The sequence below is a fragment of the Salmo salar genome, chromosome ssa15 (assembly GCF_905237065.1).
Source record: "Salmo salar chromosome ssa15, Ssal_v3.1, whole genome shotgun sequence".
Classification (NCBI taxonomy): Eukaryota; Metazoa; Chordata; class Actinopteri; order Salmoniformes; family Salmonidae; genus Salmo; species Salmo salar.
Genome location: NC_059456.1, coordinates 96,507,937 through 96,534,654, shown reverse-complemented (window position 1 = coordinate 96,534,654; position 26,718 = coordinate 96,507,937). Strand labels below are relative to the sequence as shown.

The 26,718-nt window shown below is 48.9% G+C and overlaps 1 protein-coding gene across 4 annotated transcripts in view; it reads left to right on the top strand.

The window, feature by feature from the left end:
* Positions 1-26,718, top strand: part of LOC106572705 (glucose-6-phosphate 1-dehydrogenase) — a 29,561-nt gene continuing 2,843 nt past the window's right edge. Inside the window, exons 1-12 of one of the 4 annotated variants that reach the window (XM_014147109.2) lie at positions 3-162; positions 239-402; positions 2,274-2,311; positions 2,577-2,685; positions 6,338-6,564; positions 8,684-8,842; positions 9,453-9,578; positions 9,858-9,951; positions 10,120-10,306; positions 10,644-10,879; positions 12,216-12,292; positions 13,141-13,233. In XM_014147109.2, the coding sequence (XP_014002584.1) occupies positions 141-162; positions 239-402; positions 2,274-2,311; positions 2,577-2,685; positions 6,338-6,564; positions 8,684-8,842; positions 9,453-9,578; positions 9,858-9,951; positions 10,120-10,306; positions 10,644-10,879; positions 12,216-12,292; positions 13,141-13,233 (1,532 nt within the window). In that variant the 5' untranslated portion in view covers positions 3-140. Of the gene's footprint in view, positions 403-2,273; positions 2,415-2,565; positions 2,686-6,337; positions 6,565-8,683; positions 8,843-9,452; positions 9,579-9,857; positions 9,952-10,119; positions 10,307-10,643; positions 10,880-12,215; positions 12,293-13,140; positions 13,234-26,718 lie in introns of all 4 variants that reach the window. The other 3 variants (XM_014147108.2, XM_014147110.2, XM_045696363.1) reach the window with 3 other exon arrangements.

The following is a 26,718-nucleotide window of genomic DNA, read 5'->3' as shown; positions in this document are numbered from 1 at the left end:
CAATGCCTTGGTGAATGTTTCTGCTATACAACGATGACAGTTACAATTTGAACCTACCTCTCACACACACACACACACACTCCACTGTTCTGTTACTGACTGAGCCAGGAGAGAGCTGGACCTGGACCCTTTGAGAGTGAATGAGACAACACGACACAGAGAGTAAGATCACACACAAAGACTGACTCCAACATCTTCCTGTTGCTATTGTTGTATGTCTCTTGCTGTCTTTCAGCAGCAGAGAGGGAACCAGGCTTGACATACAGTACAGAGACAACACACCAGATGGAGAAGATGAGTGGTGTTCCTGGGTGTCTCACCCACTCTGAGGTATTGGGTCAGCTGAGAAGAGAGCTGTCCCATTCATCTGACTTACACATCTTCATCATACTGGGAGCCTCAGTGAGTACTCTAGTAGTTACCCTGTTTGTGCTCTTCCTTTCATGTTTGGCATGACATTGAGTGACAAGGAGTTGGTATGATAGCACAAACAGACTGGCACTCAGGCTAAGTAGTAGTTGTCCCTCTATGCATGTGTTTATTTTATGGAAACAGTGAACCTTTTCCCTGTGGTATGTTCTGTTCTACAAGGGCAGAGACATGTTACATAGTGTACTGTCCAATGTTCATACTAGAATAGCACGTGTCAGACTGTATGCTACCAGTAAACTGCTTCAGTGCTGGAAGTGTTCTAGTGTGAATGTTGGAACACAGCCAATAGCCATAGTTCCACAGTATTTAAAAGGAAGTTACTGACTTGTTGCACAGCTTCCACTGTGGGATAAGAGTGGGTTCCTTTTGAGATGTGCTTTAAGATCAACCACATGACCTTACGACTCAGTAGTTACGCTACTGATTAGGCTGATGTGTGAGTTGTTATGGAAACGTGGAGTCTTGCTTGTTCTAATTACCCAGCTAGGATACGACTCTCTATATCTAGAGTTCCATCTGGTTTGAAGTCCAAACATGGGGTCAACTAAGTAAGTGTAGTGTGACTGACTGACTGACTGACGAGAGGTGCGTGGTGTGTGTGTGACTGACTGACTGACTGACGAGAGGTGCGTGGTGTGTGTGTGACTGACTGACTGACTGACTGACGAGAGGTGTGTGGTGTGTGTGTGTGTGACTGACTGACTGACTAACTGACTGACTGACTGACTGACTGACTGACGAGAGATGCGTGGTGTGTGTGTGTGACTGACTGACTGACGAGAGGTGCGTGGTGTGTGTGTGAGAGAGAGATTGTGGGGAAGAGAGGAGAGGGGTCACACGCTGACTGAAATGTGCTGCATCTGGCTTTTCTTTATCTAGCGCTGAAAGAGAGATGAGTTTAGGACTTAAAATGTTTGTCCACTTCCGTGAGTTAGCTATCTGTTTATCACAAATCACTATCCCCCTTCGCAACATTTGAGTGTTTTAAAAAGTGACTTTTCAGAATGGCTGTGCTGCAGTGTTTGTCTTCCTGTGATTCAATATTGTGTTTAAATATGTATGCTACTCACACCATGCCCCACGTTGACTCAGTTAAACGTTTTGCTGCCAAGGCAGCAGCTACTCTTCCTGGGGTTTATTATGGATCCCCATTACTTCCTGCCAAGGCAGCAGCTACTCTTCCTGGGGTTTATTATGGATCCCCATTACTTCCTGCCAAGGCAGCAGCTACTCTTCCTGGGGTTTATTATGGATCCCCATTACTTCCTGCCAAGGCAGCAGCTACTCTTCCTGGGGTCCGGCAAAATTATGGCAGTTATACACTTTTTAAAAACATTCTAAAACATTCATATCAGATTTCACAACACACTGTGTGCCCTCAGGCCCCTACTCCACTACCACATATCTACAACACAAAATCCATGTGTGTGTGTGCATAGTGCATATGTTATCGTGTGTGTGTGTGTGTGTGTGTGTGTGTATGCATGTGTCTGTGCCTATGTTTGTGTTGCTTAACAGTCCCTGCTGATCCATAAGGTGTGTTTTTTTGTTTTTTTTATCTGTTTTTTAAATCTGATTCTACTGCTTGCATCAGTTACTTGATGTGGAATAGAGTTCCATGTAGTCATGGCTCTATGTAATACTGTGCGCCTCGCATAGTCTGTTCTGGACTTGGGGACAGTAGATTGGTACTGTGTAGGTTGGACGTTGAACTGCCCTGTACTGTACTATGTGTTCATAGAAACAGGAAATGAATAAAAACAAGAGTAATCAGCCATAAGGTTCTAGGCACATTTTAGTCTCTCAAATACTTTATTTAACTTTTTAATCTATCCATTCAGGGAGATCTTGCCAATAAGAAGATCTATCCTACTCTATGGTGAGTGAGTTTCCTGTTTTATGTTGCCGGATTATGTGCCTGTCTATCTCCACAGTCCCTGAATCATCAGAATGACTGTCCGTAAACGCTGTTCATGGTTCAGGTTTGTCATCTCAAGTTTCTACTAATTATGCTAGGAGTTTGGGGGGGGTCTGCTCCTTGACCAGTGTTCTAGGTCATCATGTCTCCAGGGAGCTGACTGAGTGTCCTGTCTTTGTCTCTGTCCCTTTTTTATACTGCATCTCATTGTTCAGTCCTCTTAAAGGTGGCTGTTCAGAGATGAGCTTCTCCCAGAAGAGACCCACTTTGTGGGCTTTGCTCGCTCCAAGCTGACCATGGAGGACATCAGGACAGCATGTCTGCCACATATGAAGGTAAGGAGTCTTAGTGTAGGCTGAGTGCAGGCAACTCGGTTCTGCTAACTTTTTTTGATCAAAGTCGTTTAGCTTTTGGTAGCTTCACCATTGAAAGTCGATGTGAAACTGCCTTGACTGCATTCCCTCTAATGTGACCATGGTTTGTCAGTGAGGTTATTGGGGGATGTACATAGGGTGACCACATTTAAAATCGAGCACACAGCCATGCAATCTCCGTTGACAAACATTGGCAGTAGAATGGCCCTACTGAAGAGTTCAGTGACTTTCAACAGGGCACCTTTCCAACAAGTCAGTTCATCAAATTTCAGACTTGCTAGAGCTACCTCGAGCAACTGTATGTGCTGTTATTGTGAAGTGGAAACATCTAGGAGCAACAGCGGCTCAGCTGCGAAGTGGTAGGCCACACAAGATGACAAACATGGACTGCCAAGTGTTGTAGAGCGTAAAAATAATTTTCCTTGGTTGCAACACTCACTACCGAGTTCCAAACTGCCTCTGGAAGCAACATCAGCACGATAACTGTTTGTGGGAGCTTCATGAAATGGGTTTCCAAGCAGCCGCACACAAGCCTAAGATCATCATGCGCAATGTCAAGCGTCGGCTGGAGTGTGTAAAGCTTGCTGCCATTGGACTCTGGAGCAGTGGAAACGTGTTCTCTGGAGTGATGAATCACGCTTCATCATCTGGCAGTATGACAGACTAATCTGGGTTTGGCGGATTCCAGGAGAACGCTACTTGCCCGAATGCATTGTGTCAACTGTAAAGTTTGGTGTAGGAGGAATAATGCCCTGGGGCTGTATTTCATGGTTCGGGCTAGGCCCCTTAGCTCCAGTGAAGGGAAATCTTAATGCTACAGCATACAGTGACATTCTAGACAATACTGTGCTTCCAACTTTGTGGCAACAGTTTGGGGAAGGTATTTTCCTGTTTCAGCATGACAATGCACCCTGTGTACAAAGCGAGGTCCATACAGAAATGGTTTGTTGAGATTGGTGGACTTGACTGGCCTACACAGAGCCTTGACCTCAACCCCATCGAAAACCTTTGGGATGAATTGGAACACCGACTGCGAGCCAGGCCTAATCGCCCAATATCAGTGCCCAACCTCGCTGAATGGAAGCAAGTCACTGCAGCAATGTTCCAACATCTAGTGGAAATCCTTCCCAGAAGAGTGTAGGCTGTTGTAGCAGCAAAGGGGGAACCAGCTCCATATTAATGCCCATGATTTTGGAATGACATGTTCGACGAGCAGGTGTCCACATACTTTTGGTCATGTAGTGTATACATGCATTCTGGAAAGAGATGCACCATATCTTTTCCACACACAATGACGGGTAGGTCATCATTGTAAATAAGAGTTTGTTCTTAACTGACTTGCCTAGTTAAATAAAAAAAATAATACTCAAGACACCATCTTAACACATTTAGATGCTTTTCACTGATGGGTGCAACTCCAACAGCTAGACCTATTACCAGGTGCACTACCCAAATAGGCTTAGGCCTACACACTTCTGATTGAAAACAATCCATAGCTATTTAAAAAATAAAAATAAGCTAATGGTCCTCTGTGGCTATGTAATGCTCCCTGGGGAAGTATTTTGAATTATTTGATTTAGACAGGAGTAATTATATAATTCTGGCAAAACATCAATTTACTTAAGGGCAATAGAGCATCCTAACAGTGAACTGTGCACCCCACAACTTTCCTTCCTAATTTGTGAGGAAACCAGAGATCTGTATATAATGACGAGACGCTCATGACTCCACCCTAACAATGGGAGTCTTTGTCCCAAAGGCAGGAAGAAAGGCAACAAGCTTAGGTCTGCATTTTATTCCCATAGAATCGTATTGGGCTTATTCTGGGCAGATTTTGGCGAGAGTGAGCCCTCTCGCTTCGCCTCTTTCTCTCTGCTGAAACTATATCACTGGAGTAAGCGTCCGAGAGAGCGAAACAGCGCCCCTCTGTATGTAACCCATGTTTCTGATGCTGTCTGGACAGAAATAGTATGACATTACATAGTATTTTGGTCCAGACAGCATCAGAGACATGGTCTACACCTACTGAGACAGAGGGGCGCTGTTTCACTGTCCAGACTGCATCAGATTCATGGTCTACACATACTGATACAGAGAGGTGCTGTTTCACTGTCCAGACTGCATCAGATACATGGTCTACACATACTGAGACAGAGAGGTGGTGTTTCACTGTCCAGACTGCATCAGATACATGGTCTACGCCTACTGAGACAGAGAGGTGCTGTTTCACTGTCCAGACTGCATCAGATACATGGTCTACACCTGAGACAGAGAGGTGCTGTTTCACTGTCCAGACTGCATCAGATACATGGTCTACACCTACTGAGACAGAGAGGTGCTGTTTCACTGTCCAGACTGCATCAGATACATGGTCTACACCTACTGAGACAGAGGGGGTGCTGTTTCACTGTCCAGACTGCATCAGATACATGGTCTACACCTACTGAGACAGAGAGGTGCTGTTTCACTGTCCAGACTGCATCAGATACATGGTCTACACCTACTGAGACAGAGAGGTGCTGTTTCACTGTCCAGACAGCATCAGATACATGGTCTACACCTACTGAGACAGAGAGGTGCTGTTTCACTGTCCAGACAGCATCAGAGACATGGTCTACACCTACTGAGACAGAGAGGTGCTGTTTCACTGTCCAGACAGCATCAGATACATGGTCTACACCTACTGAGACAGAGGGGGCGCTGTTTCACTGTCCAGACTGCATCAGATACATGGTCTACACCTACTGAGACAGAGGGGGCGCTGTTTCACTGTCCAGACAGCATCAGATACATGGTCTACACCTACTGAGACAGAGAGGTGCTGTTTCACTGTCCAGACAGCATCAGAGACATGGTCTACACCTACTGAGACAGAGAGGTGCTGTTTCACTGTCCAGACAGCATCAGAGACATGGTCTACACCTACTGAGACAGAGAGGTGCTGTTTCACTGTCCAGACAGCATCAGAGACATGGTCTACACCTACTGAGACAGAGAGGTGCTGTTTCACTGTCCAGACAGCATCAGAGACATGGTCTACACCTACTGAGACAGAGAGGTGCTGTTTCACTGTCCAGACAGCATCAGAGACATGGTCTACACCTACTGAGACAGAGAGGTGCTGTTTCACTGTCCAGACTGCATCAGATACATGGTCTACACCTACTGAGACAGAGAGGTGCTGTTTCACTGTCCAGACAGCATCAGATACATGGTCTACACCTACTGAGACAGAGAGGTGCTGTTTCACTGTCCAGACTGCATCAGATACATGGTCTACACCTACTGAGACAGAGAGGTGCTGTTTCACTGTCCAGACTGCATCAGATACATGGTCTACACCTGAGACAGAGAGGTGCTGTTTTGCTGCAAGAGACAGGTTGGAATGTCTGACTGAAATCAACCTTTTTTTCCTAAATTAGTGGTGCTTGAATTTGTTGATAAAATGCAGGACATGATTGTTTCTTTGTGGGAAGGGTGACACGGGCAAAATGCACGACTGTCCCGCGCAATGTGGTTGACCTAGATGTACATGTTCATACTAATTACAATGAAAAGACTATGGATAGGTATTCTGTTGCAATCATTCATGTGTGTACATGTGTTTTCTCAGGTTGGTGATGGTGAGAGTGAGCGCCTCGCTGCGTTCTTCAGTAGGAACTCTTACCTGAGTGGCAGGTATGATGAGGAGGACTCCTTCTCTGAGCTGAATGCCCACCTGAGCTCCCTGACCACCAGCAGGGGGGCTGACCATGCTAACTGTATCTTCTACCTGGCACTGCCCCCCAGCGTCTACCATCATGTTAGCAAGAACATCAGAGCCCACTGCATGTGCCGCAAGTCAGTGTCTCAAACACACTTGGCAGATCGCTCAAGCATATGCATGCATGAACACACATACATTTGTTTTTCTATCATTTTACTATTTTCCCTAACCCTTAACCAAACCCCAATCCCATAACCCTAACTCCTAACACCTAACTGTAATTCTAAACCTAACCCCTAAGCCTAAAATCAGGGGTGCCACTTTGGTTTTAGAAGTGGGGGGGACATAACCTGGCGAGGGGTCTGGTTTAGCCATCGAATGCGAATTTCCAGAATATTTACGAAATCCAATATGCCATCTCTATTTAGAACAAAAAGTAAGCAAAAATACCCACAGTCATCAAGCTAGGTAAGAGATCATTATTAAATATGTTTAAGTGTTTAATAAGACTGAAAATGCAAAACGTTAAGTGTCACTGTCATCATTCTTGCTGCTTCAAATTCAGTAACCATACCTGTGCGATTAGGTGCATGTGTGGTCTCAATTAAAGAGTAGATTAGGCTACAGCCTATGCATGGGTGGAGAACCACAGAGCAGTTCTTTCCAAGGAAATATACTTCCTAAATAGGCCTATGATTAGGCTATAGTTTACTACATTGCCTACAAAGGCCTAAATATTGATCACCCATATTTCACTGAATGAAAATCCTTCCACTCCCAAACATAGGCTATAAAAATGGCGCAAGAAAAAGTACAAGTCTCTCCAACTCTGCTCTCTTCAATCTACATCTAGCATATTGGCTGATATAGCCCAGTAATACAGATAGTCTAATATAAGGGCCATGTCAGAATCTCTGGTAATTTAACCTATTTCTAAAGTTATTTTTGCACATTTGATATTGCCTATAGTGCTCAACATTTCTGGGACCATGGCTGGCAAGTGAGCTGCGTCACATATGCCTAAAAAAAACATTGCGGAACTGTGGTTGGGTTTGGGACCAGTTCTTGTGGGAGTCAGACAGAAAGCCAGCAGGTGGGGTATGAAAAGCTGCAGGTGCAGGCAGGAGTGGGATGAAAAAATCGGTCCTGTGCAGACCTCTACTGTGCACCATGACAGTGAAGCCTGTAATGTTAGAGCTGTTTATTACTGTGTCAGTGTGAAAAGTTGGGAATTAGCTAGGGAAACTGACAAATCAATAACGTTACATTGCCATACTGGCTAATAAAAACTCACATTGATATTGTGATGTTTTTTCAGTACAATCTTCAATTGTTTGGCCGATGGTTTCATCGTTTGATTCAGGTCTAGTGTGATTGAGGCAAAAAGAATAGCTATTGTTGGCCAACTTTTGGCCAGCTGTCTTGCCAACTGTACATCAACTGGCAAAAGCTACCCAAGTTCATTTACTTCTGTTGAAATGGGACAAAACAAAGGCTACAAAAGGTGTCCATACAAACAATTACTTTCAGACAGTACTAATAGCCACCTCATATCACTATCTGACAGATAACTAGAGACTAGAGCTGAACTGACTGTGGTAGCTGCTCACTAGCGTAGCTTATTCATTCACCTCAGTCGAGAGGGGATAAAACATTAGCTAAAGTTAACATGTCAGTTACAATACTAGCTCAGCACTGCGAATAAATACTACCCCCCCCGTTAAGTTAAACAGCAGTTACCTTGCCAACTACATCAGTCTACTAAAGAGTAACCCGTTTCTGTTCTGCTTTCTTTTACAACTCAGTGAAAGAGCACAACATGTACACACTGAACTATGCTCAACTCTCTCGTGCTGTTCCAGCCAGCCTTCCAGAACCTTTGCCTTCACACAGCCTGTCAGCCCCATCTGTGGCATCTGCGCGGTCCTAAATCCAGCCGACTGTTCACTCACAACAGCCTACCCAACCGCTCTGTGGCGTCCGCATTGTCCTGAAGCACAATTTTTCTTCTTTTTGTATCACATTTGAATAATAAAACTGGGGGGAATACAATTTCAGAATTCCCCCCAGTCCCCAGTGAAAGTTGCACCCCTATCTAAAATAGCCTTCTTCCTTGTGGGGAACGGCGTAATGTTCCCACTAGTCTGAATTTCTGGTCCCCACAAGGATAGAAAACCCATAAACACACATGCACAAACACACTCACACATCCCTGTACCACACTGTAAAGTGGTCTCTGTCTCTGTGTGTTAGAGGTTGGAGCAGGGTGATAGTGGAGAAGCCATTTGGTCGTGACTTGCAGAGTTCTCAGGAGCTGTCGTCCCACTTCTCCTCCCTGTTCAGAGAAGACCAGATCTACCGCATAGACCACTACCTGGGCAAGGAGATGGTGCAGAACCTCATGGTCCTCAGGTACAGAGATGGTGTTAGAACCTCATGGTCCTCAGGTACAGAGATGGTGTTAGAACCTCATGGTCCTCAGGTACAGAGATGGTGTTAGAACCTCATGGTCCTCAGGTACAGAGATGGTGTTAGAACCTCATGGTCCTCAGGTACAGAGATGGTGTTAGAACCTCATGGTCCTCAGGTACAGAGATGGTGTTAGAACCTCATGGTCCTCAGGTACAGAGATGGTATTAGAACCTCATCGTCCTCAGGTACAGAGATGGTGTTAGAACCTCATCGTCCTGAGGTACAGAGATGGTGTTAGAACCTCATCGTCCTCAGGTACAGAGATGGTGTTAGAACCTCATCGTCCTCAGGTACAGCTTGAGTCCTGATCCCAGGAGACAGTACATTTACAGATTTGAAATCCTCCTTGTTCATGAAGTACTGTACAATATTCATCACAATGAAGCAGATGCTTTTGTCCAAAGTGATTTTACATGAAGTGTGTTCATACAGGTTAGGTATGTGTGTGTGATCCCTGTGGGAACTGAAAGAACCTTGACGTGCTATGTTCTTACCAACACAGAAACCGTTTACCATTGTGTTTTGATCCTGTCCGCTGTCTGTTCATCAGGTTTGGGAACCGTATCTTTGGTCCTATCTGGAACAGGAACAGCGTGGCCTGTGTGGTTCTAACCTTTAAAGAACCATTCGGTACACAGGGACGCGGAGGATACTTTGATGACTTTGGCATTATCCGGTGAGGAGGAGCGGCATTTGCAACAGCCTGTCAGGCCATGCCAAAGTATAAATCACTGGAAAACTTTGATCAACTGTTTTTTCTGATTTTCATGTGGTTCTCTTATTCTATGGCAATGTAGTGGAATATAGCCTTTTCTATTATTTGTCTTTCTTGTTGCATTGTGGGAAGGGCTCGTAAGTAAAAATTGTATTCTAAGTCTACACCTGTTATTTGCAAAGCATGTGACAAATAATTGAGTTGTTCAGTTCCATGGGTTTGTGATATTTCCTGCTTTAGTGATGTCATGCAGAACCACCTCCTCCAGATGCTCTCTCTGGTTGCCATGGAGAAGCCTGCCTCCACCAGCCCTGATGACGTCAGAGATGAGAAGGTAGCATCACCAACCAGTGTTCCACTTTGATCAGTGTTCCACTTAGGGTCAGGAGTTTTCCCATGGACATGCTGACCAGGACAAACTCTGGGCACACTTTTTACACAGGTGACATAAAACTATATGACCGTTCCCTCTGTCTTCTAAACGTGTGTGTGTGAACCCTAGGTGAAGGTGTTGAAGTGCATCGCCCCAGTGCCTCGGTCTGATGTGGTGCTGGGTCAGTACATAGGGGACCCTGAGGGGGAGAGCCATGCCAGACTGGGTTACCTAGACGACCCCACCGTGCCCAACGGCTCCCGGACGCCTACCTTCGCCACCTCTGTGCTCTACGTACAGAATGAGAGATGGGATGGTGAGGACCGACGGACATCTTGGATTCTGGCAAACTCTTTTCCTCCTATGTCCCTTATCTAGACATGTTTCTACATATCTTCCAGACTCATCCGCTCATATTGTCAGCCTGATACTCTGCATTCCTCACAATCCTGAACTCTCCCTCTCTTACCTAGTTATTCTGGTACTAGACTTCCCAACTCTTGTTTGACTCCACCTGCACAGGAACGTCGATCATTACTCTCATACACACTCTCTCTCTCTCCTCCCTTCTCATCTACCCTCTCTCTATTCTTTGTCGCTCTCCCATCCACCCACCCATCCCGCTCTCCCCTCATCCATCCCTCATCCCCTAGGTGTTCCGTTCGTCCTGCGTTGCGGTAAGGCACTCAACGAGCGTAAGGCGGAAGTGCGTCTCCAGTTCACGGATGTTCCAGGGGACATCTTTAATGAGCAGTGCCAGAGGAATGAGCTGGTGGTGAGGGTACAGCCTGATGAGGCCATCTACCTCAAGATGATGACCAAGAAGCCTGGAGCTTACTTCAGCCCTGAGGAGACTGAACTGGACCTTACCTACAGGAGCAGATACAAGGTGTGTGTGTGTGTGTGTGTGTGTGTGTGTGTGTGTGTTTGCACTACCGTTCCAAAGTTTGGGGTCACTTAGAAATGCCCTTGTTTTCGAAAGAAAAGCGCTTTTTTTTTGTCCATTAAAATAACATCAAAATAATCAGAAATACAGTGTAGACATTGTTAATGTTGTAAATGACTATTGTAGCTGGAAACGGCAGATTTTTTTCTGGAATATCTACATAGGCGTACAGAGGCCCATTATCAGCAACCATCACTCCTGTGTTGCAATGGCACGTTGTGTTAGCTAATCCAAGTTTATCATTTTAAAAGGCTAATTGATCATTAGAAAACCATTTTGCAATTATGTTAGCACAGCTGAAAACTGTTGTTCTGATTAAAGAAGCAACTAAACTGGCCTTCATTAGACTAGTTGAGTATCTGGAGCAACAGCATTTGTGGGTTCGATTACAGGCTCAAAATGGCCAGAAACAAAGAACTTTCCTGTGAGAAACAGACTTTCTCTTCGACTTTCTTGTGAGAACCAGATGCCTCACAAGTCCTCAACTGGCAGCTTCATTAAATAGCACCCACAAAACACCAGTCTCAACGTCAACAGTGAAGAGGCGACTCCGGGATGCTGGCCTTCTAGGCAGAGTTGCAAAGAAAAAGCCATATCTCAGACTGGCCAATAAAAATAAAAGATTAAGATGGGCAAAAGAACACAGACACTGGGCAGAGGAACTCTGTCTTGAAGGCCAGCATCCCGGAGTCGCTTCTTCACTGTTGACGTTGAGACTGGTGTTTTGCGGGTACTATTTAATGAAGCTGCCAGTTGAGGACTTGTGAAGCGTCTGTTTCTCAAACTAGACACTCTAATGTACTTGTCCTCTTGCTCAGTTGTGCACCGGGGCCTCCCACTCCTCTTTCTATTCTGGTTAGAGCCAGTTTGCACTGTTCTGTGAAGGGAGTAACACACAGTGTTGTACTAGATCTTCAGTTTCTTGGCAATTTCTCGCATGGAATAGCCTTCATTTCTCAGAATAAGAAAAGACTGACGAGTTTCAGAAGAAAGGTCTTCGATTAGCAAACACAACGTGCCATTGGAACACAGGAGTGATGGTTGCTGATAATGTACGCCTATGTAGATAGTTCATAAACAATCAGCAGTTTCCAGCTACAATAGTCATTTACAACATTAACAATGTCTACACTGTATTTCTGATCAATTTGATGTTATTTTAATGGACAAAAAAATGTAGCTTTTCTTTCAAAAACAAGGACATTTCTAAGTGACCCCAAACTTCTGAACGTGTGTGTGTGTGGAATAGATGACAACTCGTCTCGTGTTCTCTCTACAGGACGTGAAGCTCCCTGATGCATATGAGCGTCTTATTCTGGATGTGTTCTGTGGGAATCCGATGCACTTTGTCCGCAGGTCTGTCTCTGACTGCCACTATCTCACCCGCTTAATTGAACATTTCAAATGTAATTTTCATATCAGCAGTTGTCACAAAGTTCCTTTGCAGGAACCCAGCCTAAAACCCCAAGCAGTGCAGATGTAGAAGCATGTTGGCTAGGAAAAAACTCCCTAGAAAGGCAGGAACCTAGGAAGAACCCTAGAGAGGAACGAGGCTCTGAGGGGTGGCGATGTGCTCACTGACATGTCTGCCACTGTCTCTGACCCTGTCTCAGTCACCACACTATCTCTGACCCTGTCTCAGTCACCACACTGTCTCAGTCACCACACTGTCTCTGACCCTGTCTCAGTCACCACACTGTCTCTGACCCTGTCTCAGTCACCACACTGTCTCTGACCCTGTCTCAGTCACCACACTGTCTCTGACCCTGTCTCAATCACCACACTGTCTCAGTCACCACACTATCTCACACCCTGTCTCATTCACCACATTATCTCTGACCCTGTCTCAGTCACCACACTGTCTCTGACCCTGTCTCAGTCACCACACTGTCTCTGACCCGTATCTATGGGCTGAGAAACCCTATGTATTCTACACTGATCATCTCTCATGTATGGAAGGAACATTTCTATTAGACCTGATTTGTGACAAAATATATAAGGGATAAACGCCCAGTTCATTTATCGAAGGTAAATGTACACAACGGAGGCGTTTATACCACCGTTTCCAAAGAAAACAATACTAAAGCACACATTTTAATGTCCATTCTAGAACGTCCTTCTAGCCAATCAGAAACAAATATTCACCAACGCTGTGTTATAAATCATAACATTGCTCCTGTTTCCTGGTCTTTTTCCTCTCCCAGTGATGAGCTGCGAGAAGCCTGGAGGATCTTCACTCCCCTCCTCCATCACATAGAGGGAGAGAAAACACCTCCTATCTCTTACACCTATGGAAGGTAAGTAATACTACTAAATCCTACCTTACCTTCATCACATGTCCATCGAACTCTCCTCCACCCTCTCTGTCCCTGTTCCTCCACCCTCTATCTGTCCCTGTTCCTCCACCCTCTATCTGTCCCTGTTCCTCCACCCTCTATCTGTTCCTCCTCCACCCTCTATCTGTCCCTGTTCCTCCACCCTCTATCTGTCCCTGTTCCTCCACCCTCTATCTGTCCCTGTTCCTCCACCCTCTATCTGTCCTTGTTCCTCCACCCTCTATCTGTCCCTGTTCCTCCACCCTCTATCTGTCCTTGTTCCTCCACCCTCTATCTGTCCCTGTTCCTCCACCCTCTATCTGTCCCTGTTCCTCCACCCTCTATCTGTCCCTGTTCCTCCACCCTCTATCTGTTCCTGTTCCTCCACCCTCTATCTGTCCCTGTTCCTCCACCCTCTATCTGTTCCTGTTCCTCCACCCTCTATCTGTCCCTGTTCCTCCACCCTCTATCTGTTCCTGTTCCTCCACCCTCTATCTGTCCCTGTTCCTCCACCCTCTATCTGTTCCTGTTCCTCCACCCTCTATCTGTCCTTGTTCCTCCACCCTCTATCTGTCCCTGTTCCTCCACCCTCTATCTGTCCCTGTTCCTCCACCCTCTATCTGTCCTTGTTCCTCCACCCTCTATCTGTCCCTGTTCCTCCACCCTCTATCTGTTCCTGTTGTTCCTCCACCCTCTATCTGTTCCTGTTCCTCCACCCTCTATCTGTTCCTGTTCCTCCACCCTCTATCGGTCCCTGTTGTTCCTCCACCCTCTATCTGTTCCTGTTGTTCCTCCACCCTCTATCTGTTCCTGTTCCTCCACCCTCTATCTGTCCCTGTTCCTCCACCCTCTATCTGTCCCTGTTCCTCCACCCTCTATCTGTTCCTGTTCCTCCACCCTCTATCTGTCCTTGTTCCTCCACCCTCTATCTGTCCCTGTTCCTCCACCCTCTATCTGTCCCTGTTCCTCCACCCTCTATCTGTCCTTGTTCCTCCACCCTCTATCTGTCCCTGTTCCTCCACCCTCTATCTGTTCCTGTTGTTCCTCCACCCTCTATCTGTTCCTGTTCCTCCACCCTCTATCTGTTCCTGTTCCTCCTCCCTCTATCTGTTCCTGTTGTTCCTCCACCCTCTATCTGTTCCTGTTCCTCCACCCTCTATCTGTCCTTGTTCCTCCACCCTCTATCTGTCCCTGTTCCTCCACCCTCTATCTGTTCCTGTTGTTCCTCCACCCTCTATCTGTTCCTGTTCCTCCACCCTCTATCTGTTCCTGTTCCTCCACCCTCTATCGGTCCCTGTTGTTCCTCCACCCTCTATCTGTTCCTGTTGTTCCTCCACCCTCTATCTGTTCCTGTTGTTCCTCCACCCTCTATCTGTCCCTGTTCCTCCACCCTCTATCTGTTCCTGTTCCTCCTCCCTCTATCTGTTCCTGTTCCTCCACCCTCTATCTGTTCCTGTTGTTCCTCCACCCTCTATCTGTTCCTGTTCCTCCACCCTCTATCTGTTCCTGTTGTTCCTCCACCCTCTATCTGTTCCTGTTCCTCCACCCTCTATCTGTCCCTGTTCCTCCACCCTCTATCTGTCCCTGTTCCTCCACCCTCTATCTGTTCCTGTTCCTCCACCCTCTATCTGTCCCTGTTCCTCCACCCTCTATCTGTTCCTGTTCCTCCACCCTCTATCTGTCCCTGTTCCTCCACCCTCTATCTGTTCCTGTTCCTCCACCCTCTATCTGTCCTTGTTCCTCCACCCTCTATCTGTCCCTGTTCCTCCACCCTCTATCTATCCCTGTTCCTCCACCCTCTATCTGTCCTTGTTCCTCCACCCTCTATCTGTCCCTGTTCCTCCACCCTCTATCTGTTCCTGTTGTTCCTCCACCCTCTATCTGTTCCTGTTCCTCCACCCTCTATCTGTTCCTGTTCCTCCTCCCTCTATCTGTTCCTGTTCCTCCACCCTCTATCTGTTCCTGTTCCTCCACCCTCTATCTGTTCCTGTTCCTCCACCCTCTATCTGTTCCTGTTGTTCCTCCACCCTCTATCTGTTCCTGTTGTTCCTCCACCCTCTATCTGTTCCTGTTCCTCCACCCTCTATCTGTCCCTGTTGTTCCTCCACCCTCTATCTGTTCCTGTTGTTCCTCCACCCTCTATCTGTTCCTGTTCCTCCACCCTCTATCTGTTCCTGTTCCTCCACCCTCTATCTGTTCCTGTTGTTCCTCCACCCTCTATCTGTTCCTGTTCCTCCACCCTCTATCTGTCCCTGTTGTTCCTCCACCCTCTATCTGTCCCTGTTCCTCCACCCTCTATCTGTCCCTGTTCCTCCACCCTCTATCGGTCCCTGTTGTTCCTCCACCCTCTATCTGTTCCTGTTGTTCCTCCACCCTCTATCTGTCCCTGTTCCTCCACCCTCTATCTGTCCCTGTTCCTCCACCCTCTATCGGTCCCTGTTGTTCCTCCTCCCTCTATCTGTTCCTGTTGTTCCTCCACCCTCTATCTGTTCCTGTTCCTCCACCCTCTATCTGTTCCTGTTCCTCCACCCTCTATCTGTTCCTGTTGTTCCTCCACCCTCTATCTGTTCCTGTTGTTCCTCCACCCTCTATCTGTTCCTGTTCCTCCACCCTCTATCTGTTCCTGTTCCTCCTCCACCCCTGTTGTTCCTCCACCCTCTATCTGTTCCTGTTGTTCCTCCACCCTCTATCTGTTCCTGTTGTTCCTCCACCCTCTATCTGTTCCTGTTGTTCCTCCACCCTCTATCTGTCCCTGTTCCTCCACCCTCTATCTGTCCCTGTTGTTCCTCCACCCTCTATCTGTTCCTGTTGTTCCTCCACCCTCTATCTGTTCCTGTTGTTCCTCCACCCTCTATCTGTTCCTGTTCCTCCTCCACCCCTGTTGTTCCTCCACCCTCTATCTGTTCCTGTTGTTCCTCCACCCTCTATCTGTTCCTGTTGTTCCTCCACCCTCTATCTGTTCCTGTTGTTCCTCCACCCTCTATCTGTTCCTGTTCCTCCACCCTCTATCTGTCCCTGTTCCTCCACCCTCTATCTGTTCCTGTTGTTCCTCCACCCTCTATCTGTTCCTGTTCCTCCACCCTCTATCTGTCCCTGTTCCTCCACCCTCTATCTGTTCCTGTTGTTCCTCCACCCTCTATCTGTTCCTGTTGTTCCTCCACCCTCTATCTGTTCCTGTTCCTCCACCCTCTATCTGTTCCTGTTGTTCCTCCACCCTCTATCTGTTCCTGTTCCTCCACCCTCTATCTGTTCCTGTTGTTCCTCCACCCTCTATCTGTTCCTGTTCCTCCACCCTCTATCTGTTCCTGTTGTTCCTCCACCCTCTATCTGTTCCTGTTGTTCCTCCACCCTCTATCTGTTCCTGTTCCTCCACCCTCTATCTGTCCCTGTTCCTCCACCCTCTATCTGTCCCTGTTCCTCCACCCTCTATCGGTCCCTGTTGTTCCTCCACCCTCTATCTGTCCCTGTTCCTCCACCCTCTATCTGTTCCTGTTGTTCCTCCACCCTCTATCTGTCCCTGTTCCTCCACCCTCTATCTGTTCCTGTTCCTCCACCCTCTATCTGTTCCTGTTGTTCCTCCACCCTCTATCGGTCCCTGTTGTTCCTCCACCCTCTATCTGTTCCTGTTGTTCCTCCACCCTCTATCTGTTCCTGTTGTTCCTCCACCCTCTATCTGTTCCTGTTCCTCCACCCTCTATCTGTTCCTGTTCCTCCACCCTCTATCTGTTCCTGTTGTTCCTCCACCCTCTATCTGTTCCTGTTGTTCCTCCACCCTCTATCTGTTCCTGTTGTTCCTCCACCCTCTATCTGTTCCTGTTGTTCCTCCACCCTCTATCTGTCCCTGTTCCTCCACCCTCTATCTGTCCCTGTTCCTCCACCCTCTATCTGTCCCTGTTCCTCCACCCTCTATCTGTTCCTGTTGTTCCTCCACCCTCTATCTGTTCCTGTTCCTCCACCCTCTATCTGTTCCTGTTCCTCCACCCTCTATCGGTCCCTGTTGTTCCTCCACCCTCTATCTGTTCCTGTTGTTCCTCCACCCTCTATCTGTTCCTGTTGTTCCTCCACCCTCTATCTGTTCCTGTTGTTCCTCCACCCTCTATCTGTTCCTGTTGTTCCTCCTCCCTCTATCTGTTCCTGTTCCTCCTCCCTCTATCTGTTCCTGTTGTTCCTCCACCCTCTATCTGTTCCTGTTGTTCCTCCACCCTCTATCTGTCCCTGTTGTTCCTCCACCCTCTATCTGTTCCTGTTGTTCCTCCACCCCTGTTGTTCCTCCACCCTCTATCTGTTCCTGTTGTTCCTCCACCCTCTATCTGTCCCTGTTGTTCCTCCACCCTCTATCTGTTCCTGTTGTTCCTCCACCCTCTATCTGTTCCTGTTGTTCCTCCACCCTCTATCTGTTCCTGTTGTTCCTCCACCCTCTATCTGTCCCTGTTCCTCCACCCTCTATCTGTTCCTGTTCCTCCACCCTCTATCTGTACCTATTCCTGTTCCTCCTCCACCCTCTCTGTCACTCTATCTGTCCCTGTTCCTCCACCCTCTATCTGTCCCTGTTCCTCCACCCTCTATCTGTCCCTGTTCCTCCACCCTCTATCTGTCCCTGTTCCTCTACCCTCTATCTGTCACTCTATCTGTCCCTGTTCCTCTACCCTCTATCTGTCACTCTATCGGTCCCTGTTGTTCCTCCACCCTCTATCTGTACCTGATCATGTTCCTCCACCCTCTATCTGTCCCTGTTCCTCCTCCACCCTCTATCTTCCCCTGTTCCTCCTCCACCCTCTCTGTCCCTGTTCCTCCTCCACCCCTGTTGTTCCTCCTCCACCCTCTATCTGTCCCTGTTCCTCCTCCACCCCTGTTGTTCCTCCACCCTCTATCTGTCCCTGTTGTTCCTCCACCCTCTATCTGTTCCTGTTGTTCCTCCACCCTCTATCTGTTCCTGTTGTTCCTCCACCCTCTATCTGTTCCTGTTCCTCCACCCTCTATCTGTTCCTGTTGTTCCTCCACCCTCTATCTGTTCCTGTTCCTCCACCCTCTATCTGTTCCTGTTCCTCCACCCTCTATCGGTCCCTGTTGTTCCTCCACCCTCTATCTGTTCCTGTTGTTCCTCCACCCTCTATCTGTTCCTGTTCCTCCACCCTCTATCTGTCCCTGTTCCTCCACCCTCTATCTGTTCCTGTTGTTCCTCCACCCTCTATCTGTTCCTGTTCCTCCACCCTCTATCTGTCCCTGTTCCTCCACCCTCTATCTGTTCCTGTTGTTCCTCCACCCTCTATCGGTCCCTGTTGTTCCTCCACCCTCTATCTGTTCCTGTTGTTCCTCCACCCTCTATCTGTTCCTGTTGTTCCTCCACCCTCTATCTGTTCCTGTTGTTCCTCCACCCTCTATCTGTTCCTGTTGTTCCTCCACCCTCTATCTGTTCCTGTTCCTCCTCCCTCTATCTGTTCCTGTTCCTCCACCCTCTATCTGTTCCTGTTCCTCCACCCTCTATCTGTCCCTGTTCCTCCACCCTCTATCTGTTCCTGTTGTTCCTCCACCCTCTATCTGTTCCTGTTGTTCCTCCACCCTCTATCTGTCCCTGTTGTTCCTCCACCCTCTATCTGTTCCTGTTGTTCCTCCACCCTCTATCTGTCCCTGTTCCTCCACCCTCTATCTGTTCCTGTTGTTCCTCCACCCTCTATCTGTCCCTGTTCCTCCACCCTCTATCTGTTCCTGTTGTTCCTCCACCCTCTATCTGTTCCTGTTGTTCCTCCACCCTCTATCTGTCCCTGTTGTTCCTCCACCCTCTATCTGTTCCTGTTGTTCCTCCACCCTCTATCTGTTCCTGTTCCTCCACCCTCTATCTGTTCCTGTTCCTCCACCCTCTATCTGTTCCTGTTCCTCCACCCTCTATCTGTCCCTGTTGTTCTTCCACCCTCTATCTGTTCCTGTTGTTCCTCCACCCTCTATCTGTTCCTGTTCCTCCACCCTCTATCGGTCCCTGTTCCTCCACCCTCTATCTGTTCCTGTTCCTCCACCCTCTATCTGTTCCTGTTGTTCCTCCACCCTCTATCTGTTCCTGTTGTTCCTCCACCCTCTATCTGTTCCTGTTCCTCCACCCTCTATCTGTTCCTGTTCCTCCACCCTCTATCTGTCCCTGTTGTTCCTCCACCCTCTATCTGTTCCTGTTGTTCCTCCACCCTCTATCTGTACCTATTCCTGTTCCTCCTCCACCCTCTCTGTCACTCTATCTGTCCCTGTTCCTCCACCCTCTATCTGTCCCTGTTCCTCCACCCTCTATCTGTCCCTGTTCCTCCACCCTCTATCTGTCCCTGTTCCTCTACCCTCTATCTGTACTCTATCTGTCCCTGTTCCTCTACCCTCTATCTGTATTATCGGTCCCTGTTGTTCCTCCACCCTCTATCTGTACCTGTCATGTTCCTCCACCCTCTATCTGTCCCTGTTCCTCCTCCACCCTCTATCTTCCCCTGTTCCTCCTCCACCCTCTCTGTCCCTGTTCCTCCTCCACCCTCTATCTGTTCATCCACCCTCTATCTGTCCCTGTTCCTCCTCCACCCCTGTTGTTCCTCCTCCACCCTCTATCTGTCCCTGTTCCTCCTCCACCCCTGTTGTTCCTCCACCCTCTATCTGTCCCTGTTGTTCCTCCACCCTCTATCTGTTCCTGTTGTTCCTCCACCCTCTATCTGTTCCTGTTGTTCCTCCACCCTCTATCTGTTCCTGTTCCTCCACCCTCTATCTGTCCCTGTTCCTCCACCCTCTATCTGTCCCTGTTCCTCCACCCTCTATCTGTTCCTGTTGTTCCTCCACCCTCTATCTGTTCCTGTTCCTCCACCCTCTATCTGTTCCTTACCGTTGTTCCTCCACCCTCTATCTGTTCCTGTTCCTCCACCCTCTATCTGTTCCTGTTCCTCCACCCTCTATCGGTCCCTGTTGTTCCTCCACCCTCTATTTGTTCCTGTTGTTCCTCCACCCTCTATCTGTCCCTGTTCCTCCTCCACCCCTGTTGTTCCTCCACCCTCTATCTGTTCCTGTTGTTCCTCCACCCTCTATCTGTTCCTGTTGTTCCTCCACCCTCTATCTGTTCCTGTTGTTCCTCCACCCTCTATCTGTTCCTGTTCCTCCACCCTCTATCTGTTCCTGTTCCTCCACCCTCTATCGGTCCCTGTTGTTCCTCCACCCTCTATCTGTTCCTGTTGTTCCTCCACCCTCTATCTGTTCCTGTTGTTCCTCCACCCTCTATCTGTTCCTGTTCCTCCACCCTCTATCTGTCCCTGTTCCTCCACCCTCTATCTGTTCCTGTTCCTCCTCCCTCTATCTGTCCCTGTTCCTCCACCCTCTATCTGTTCCTGTTGTTCCTCCACCCTCTATCGGTCCCTGTTGTTCCTCCACCCTCTATCTGTTCCTGTTCCTCCACCCTCTATCTGTCCCTGTTCCTCCACCCTCTATCTGTTCCTGTTCCTCCTCCCTCTATCTGTCCCTGTTCCTCCACCCTCTATCTGTTCCTGTTGTTCCTCCACCCTCTATCTGTTCCTGTTGTTCCTCCACCCTCTATCTGTTCCTGTTGTTCCTCCACCCTCTATCTGTTCCTGTTGTTCCTCCTCCCTCTATCTGTTCCTGTTGTTCCTCCACCCTCTATCTGTTCCTGTTCCTCCACCCTCTATCGGTCCCTGTTGTTCCTCCACCCTCTATCTGTTCCTGTTGTTCCTCCACCCTCTATCTGTTCCTGTTCCTCCTCCCTCTATCTGTTCCTGTTCCTCCACCCTCTATCTGTTCCTGTTCCTCCACCCTCTATCGGTCCCTGTTGTTCCTCCACCCTCTATCTGTTCCTGTTGTTCCTCCACCCTCTATCTGTTCCTGTTCCTCCACCCTCTATCTGTCCCTGTTCCTCCACCCTCTATCTGTCCCTGTTCCTCCACCCTCTATCTGTTCCTGTTGTTCCTCCACCCTCTATCTGTCCCTGTTCCTCCACCCTCTATCTGTTCCTGTTGTTCCTGCACCCTCTATCTGTTCCTGTTGTTCCTCCACCCTCTATCTGTTCCTGTTCCTCCACCCTCTATCTGTTCCTGTTCCTCCACCCTCTATCGGTCCCTGTTGTTCCTCCACCCTCTATCTGTTCCTGTTGTTCCTCCACCCTCTATCTGTTCCTGTTGTTCCTCCACCCTCTATCTGTCCCTGTTGTTCCTCCACCCTCTATCTGTTCCTGTTGTTCCTCCACCCTCTATCTGTTCCTGTTCCTCCTCCCTCTATCTGTTCCTGTTCCTCCACCCTCTATCTGTCCCTGTTGTTCCTCCACCCTCTATCTGTTCCTGTTCCTCCACCCTCTATCTGTTCCTGTTCCTCCACCCTCTATCTGTTCCTGTTGTTCCTCCACCCTCTATCTGTTCCTGTTCCTCCACCCTCTATCTGTTCCTGTTGTTCCTCCACCCTCTATCTGTTCCTGTTGTTCCTCCTCCCTCTATCTGTTCCTGTTGTTCCTCCACCCTCTATCTGTTCCTGTTCCTCCACCCTCTATCTGTTCCTGTTCCTCCACCCTCTATCTGTCCCTGTTCCTCCTCCCTCTATCTGTCCCTGTTGTTCCTCCACCCTCTATCTGTTCCTGTTGTTCCTCCACCCTCTATCTGTTCCTGTTGTTCCTCCACCCTCTATCTGTTCCTGTTGTTCCTCCACCCTCTATCTGTCCCTGTTCCTCCACCCTCTATCTGTTCCTGTTCCTCCACCCTCTATCTGTTCCTGTTGTTCCTCCACCCTCTATCTGTTCCTGTTGTTCCTCCACCCTCTATCTGTCCCTGTTCCTCCACCCTCTATCTGTTCCTGTTGTTCCTCCACCCTCTATCTGTTCCTGTTCCTCCACCCTCTATCTGTTCCTGTTCCTCCACCCTCTATCTGTCCCTGTTGTTCCTCCACCCTCTATCTGTTCCTGTTGTTCCTCCACCCTCTATCTGTACCTATTCCTGTTCCTCCTCCACCCTCTCTGTCACTCTATCTGTCCCTGTTCCTCCACCCTCTATCTGTCCCTGTTCCTCCACCCTCTATCTGTCCCTGTTCCTCCACCCTCTATCTGTCCCTGTTCCTCTACCCTCTATCTGTTCTATCTGTCCCTGTTCCTCTACCCTCTATCTGTATCGGTCCCTGTTGTTCCTCCACCCTCTATCTGTACCTGTCATGTTCCTCCACCCTCTATCTGTCCCTGTTTCCTCCACCCTCTATCTTCCCTGTTTCCTCCACCCTCTCTGTCCCTGTTCCTCCTCCACCCTCTATCTGTTCATCCACCCTCTATCTGTCCCTGTTCCTCCTCCACCCCTGTTGTTCCTCCTCCACCCTCTATCTGTCCCTGTTCCTCCTCCACCCCTGTTGTTCCTCCACCCTCTATCTGTTCCTGTTCCTCCACCCTCTATCTGTTCCTGTTGTTCCTCCACCCTCTATCTGTTCCTGTTCCTCCACCCTCTATCTGTTCCTGTTCCTCCACCCTCTATCGGTCCCTGTTGTTCCTCCACCCTATATCTGTTCCTGTTGTTCCTCCACCCTCTATCTGTTCCTGTTCCTCCACCCTCTATCGGTCCCTGTTGTTCCTCCACCCTCTATTTGTTCCTGTTGTTCCTCCACCCTCTATCTGTCCCTGTTCCTCCTCCACCCCTGTTGTTCCTCCACCCTCTATCTGTTCCTGTTGTTCCTCCACCCTCTATCGGTCCCTGTTGTTCCTCCACCCTCTATCTGTTCCTGTTGTTCCTCCACCCTCTATCTGTCCCTGTTCCTCCACCCTCTATCTGTCCCTGTTCCTCCACCCTCTATCTGTCCCTGTTCCTCCACCCTCTATCTGTTCCTGTTGTTCCTCCACCCTCTATCTGTTCCTGTTCCTCCACCCTCTATCTGTCCCTGTTGTTCCTCCACCCTCTATCTGTTCCTGTTGTTCCTCCACCCTCTATCTGTTCCTGTTGTTCCTCCACCCTCTATCTGTTCCTGTTCCTCCACCCTCTATCTGTTCCTGTTGTTCCTCCACCCTCTATCTGTTCCTGTTGTTCCTCCACCCTCTATCTGTCCCTGTTCCTCCACCCTCTATCTGTCCCTGTTCCTCCACCCTCTATCTGTTCCTGTTGTTCCTCCACCCTCTATCTGTTCCTGTTCCTCCACCCTCTATCTGTTCCTGTTCCTCCACCCTCTATCGGTCCCTGTTGTTCCTCCACCCTCTATCTGTTCCTGTTGTTCCTCCTCCCTCTATCTGTTCCTGTTCCTCCACCCTCTATCTGTCCCTGTTGTTCCTCCACCCTCTATCTGTTCCTGTTGTTCCTCCTCCCTCTATCTGTTCCTGTTCCTCCACCCTCTATCTGTCCCTGTTCCTCCACCCTCTATCTGTCCCTGTTGTTCCTCCACCCTCTATCTGTTCCTGTTGTTCCTCCACCCTCTATCTGTTCCTGTTGTTCCTCCACCCTCTATCTGTTCCTGTTGTTCCTCCACCCTCTATCTGTCCCTGTTGTTCCTCCACCCTCTATCTGTTCCTGTTGTTCCTCCACCCTCTATCTGTTCCTGTTGTTCCTCCACCCTCTATCTGTTCCTGTTGTTCCTCCACCCTCTATCTGTCCCTGTTGTTCCTCCACCCTCTATCTGTTCCTGTTCCTCCACCCTCTATCTGTCCCTGTTGTTCCTCCACCCTCTATCTGTTCCTGTTGTTCCTCCACCCTCTATCTGTCCCTGTTCCTCCACCCTCTATCTGTTCCTGTTCCTCCACCCTCTATCTGTTCCTGTTGTTCCTCCTCCCTCTATCTGTTCCTGTTCCTCCACCCTCTATCTGTCCCTGTTCCTCCACCCTCTATCTGTTCCTGTTCCTCCACCCTCTATCGGTCCCTGTTGTTCCTCCACCCTCTATCTGTTCCTGTTCCTCCACCCTCTATCTGTCCCTGTTGTTCCTCCACCCTCTATCTGTTCCTGTTGTTCCTCCACCCTCTATCTGTCCCTGTTCCTCCACCCTCTATCTGTCCCTGTTCCTCCACCCTCTATCTGTTCCTGTTCCTCCACCCTCTATCTGTTCCTGTTGTTCCTCCACCCTCTATCTGTTCCTGTTCCTCCACCCTCTATCTGTTCCTGTTGTTCCTCCACCCTCTATCTGTTCCTGTTGTTCCTCCACCCTCTATCTGTTCCTGTTGTTCCTCCACCCTCTATCTGTCCCTGTTCCTCCACCCTCTATCTGTCCCTGTTCCTCCACCCTCTATCTGTTCCTGTTGTTCCTCCACCCTCTATCTGTTCCTGTTCCTCCACCCTCTATCTGTTCCTGTTGTTCCTCCACCCTCTATCTGTTCCTGTTGTTCCTCCACCCTCTATCGGTCCCTGTTCCTCCACCCTCTATCTGTTCCTGTTGTTCCTCCACCCTCTATCTGTTCCTGTTGTTCCTCCACCCTCTATCTGTCCCTGTTCCTCCACCCTCTATCTGTTCCTGTTGTTCCTCCACCCTCTATCTGTTCCTGTTCCTCCACCCTCTATCTGTTCCTGTTGTTCCTCCACCCTCTATCTGTTCCTGTTCCTCCTCCCTCTATCTGTTCCTGTTCCTCCACCCTCTATCTGTTCCTGTTCCTCCACCCTCTATCGGTCCCTGTTGTTCCTCCACCCTCTATCTGTTCCTGTTGTTCCTCCACCCTCTATCTGTTCCTGTTCCTCCACCCTCTATCTGTCCCTGTTGTTCCTCCACCCTCTATCTGTTCCTGTTGTTCCTCCACCCTCTATCTGTCCCTGTTCCTCCACCCTCTATCTGTCCCTGTTCCTCCACCCTCTATCTGTCCCTGTTCCTCCACCCTCTATCTGTTCCTGTTGTTCCTCCACCCTCTATCTGTTCCTGTTGTTCCTCCACCCTCTATCTGTTCCTGTTCCTCCACCCTCTATCTGTTCCTGTTGTTCCTCCACCCTCTATCTGTCCCTGTTCCTCCACCCTCTATCTGTTCCTGTTCCTCCACCCTCTATCTGTCCCTGTTCCTCCACCCTCTATCTGTTCCTGTTGTTCCTCCACCCTCTATCTGTTCCTGTTGTTCCTCCACCCTCTATCTGTTCCTGTTCCTCCACCCCTGTTGTTCCTCCACCCTCTATCTGTTCCTGTTGTTCCTCCACCCTCTATCTGTTCCTGTTGTTCCTCCACCCTCTATCTGTTCCTGTTGTTCCTCCACCCTCTATCTGTCCCTGTTCCTCCACCCTCTATCTGTTCCTGTTGTTCCTCCACCCTCTATCTGTTCCTGTTCCTCCACCCTCTATCTGTTCCTGTTGTTCCTCCACCCTCTATCTGTTCCTGTTGTTCCTCCACCCTCTATCTGTCCCTGTTCCTCCTCCCTCTATCTGTTCCTGTTCCTCCACACTCTATCTGTCCCTGTTCCTCCACCCTCTATCTGTCCCTGTTCCTCCACCCTCTATCTGTTCCTGTTGTTCCTCCACCCTCTATCTGTCCCTGTTCCTCCTCCCTCTATCTGTTCCTGTTCCTCCTCCCTCTATCTGTCCCTGTTGTTCCTCCACCCTCTATCTGTTCCTGTTGTTCCTCCACCCTCTATCTGTTCCTGTTCCTCCACCCTCTATCTGTTCCTGTTGTTCCTCCCTCTATCTGTTCCTGTTCCTCCACCCTCTATCTGTTCCTGTTCCTCCACCCTCTATCTGTTCCTGTTCCTCCACCCTCTATCTGTTCCTGTTGTTCCTCCTCCCTCTATCTGTTCCTGTTCCTCCACCCTCTATCTGTTCCTGTTGTTCCTCCACCCTCTATCTGTTCCTGTTGTTCCTCCTCCCTCTATCTGTCCCTGTTCCTCCACCCTCTATCTGTTCCTGTTCCTCCACCCTCTATCTGTTCCTGTTGTTCCTCCACCCTCTATCTGTTCCTGTTCCTCCACCCTCTATCTGTCCCTGTTGTTCCTCCACCCTCTATCTGTTCCTGTTCCTCCACCCTCTATCTGTTCCTGTTCCTCCACCCTCTATCTGTTCCTGTTCCTCCTCCCTCTATCTGTTCCTGTTCCTCCACCCTCTATCTGTTCCTGTTCCTCCACCCTCTATCTGTCCCTGTTGTTCCTCCACCCTCTATCTGTTCCTGTTGTTCCTCCACCCTCTATCTGTTCCTGTTGTTCCTCCACCCTCTATCTGTTCCTGTTGTTCCTCCACCCTCTATCGGTCCCTGTTGTTCCTCCCTCTATCTGTTCCTGTTCCTCCTCCCTCTATCTGTTCCTGTTCCTCCACCCTCTATCTGTTCCTGTTGTTCCTCCACCCTCTATCTGTCCCTGTTGTTCCTCCACCCTCTATCTGTTCCTGTTGTTCCTCCACCCTCTATCTGTCCCTGTTGTTCCTCCACCCTCTATCTGTTCCTGTTCCTCCACCCTCTATCTGTCCCTGTTCCTCCACCCTCTATCTGTTCCTGTTCCTCCACCCTCTATCTGTTCCTGTTGTTCCTCCACCCTCTATCTGTCCCTGTTCCTCCACCCTCTATCTGTCCCTGTTCCTCCACCCTCTATCTGTTCCTGT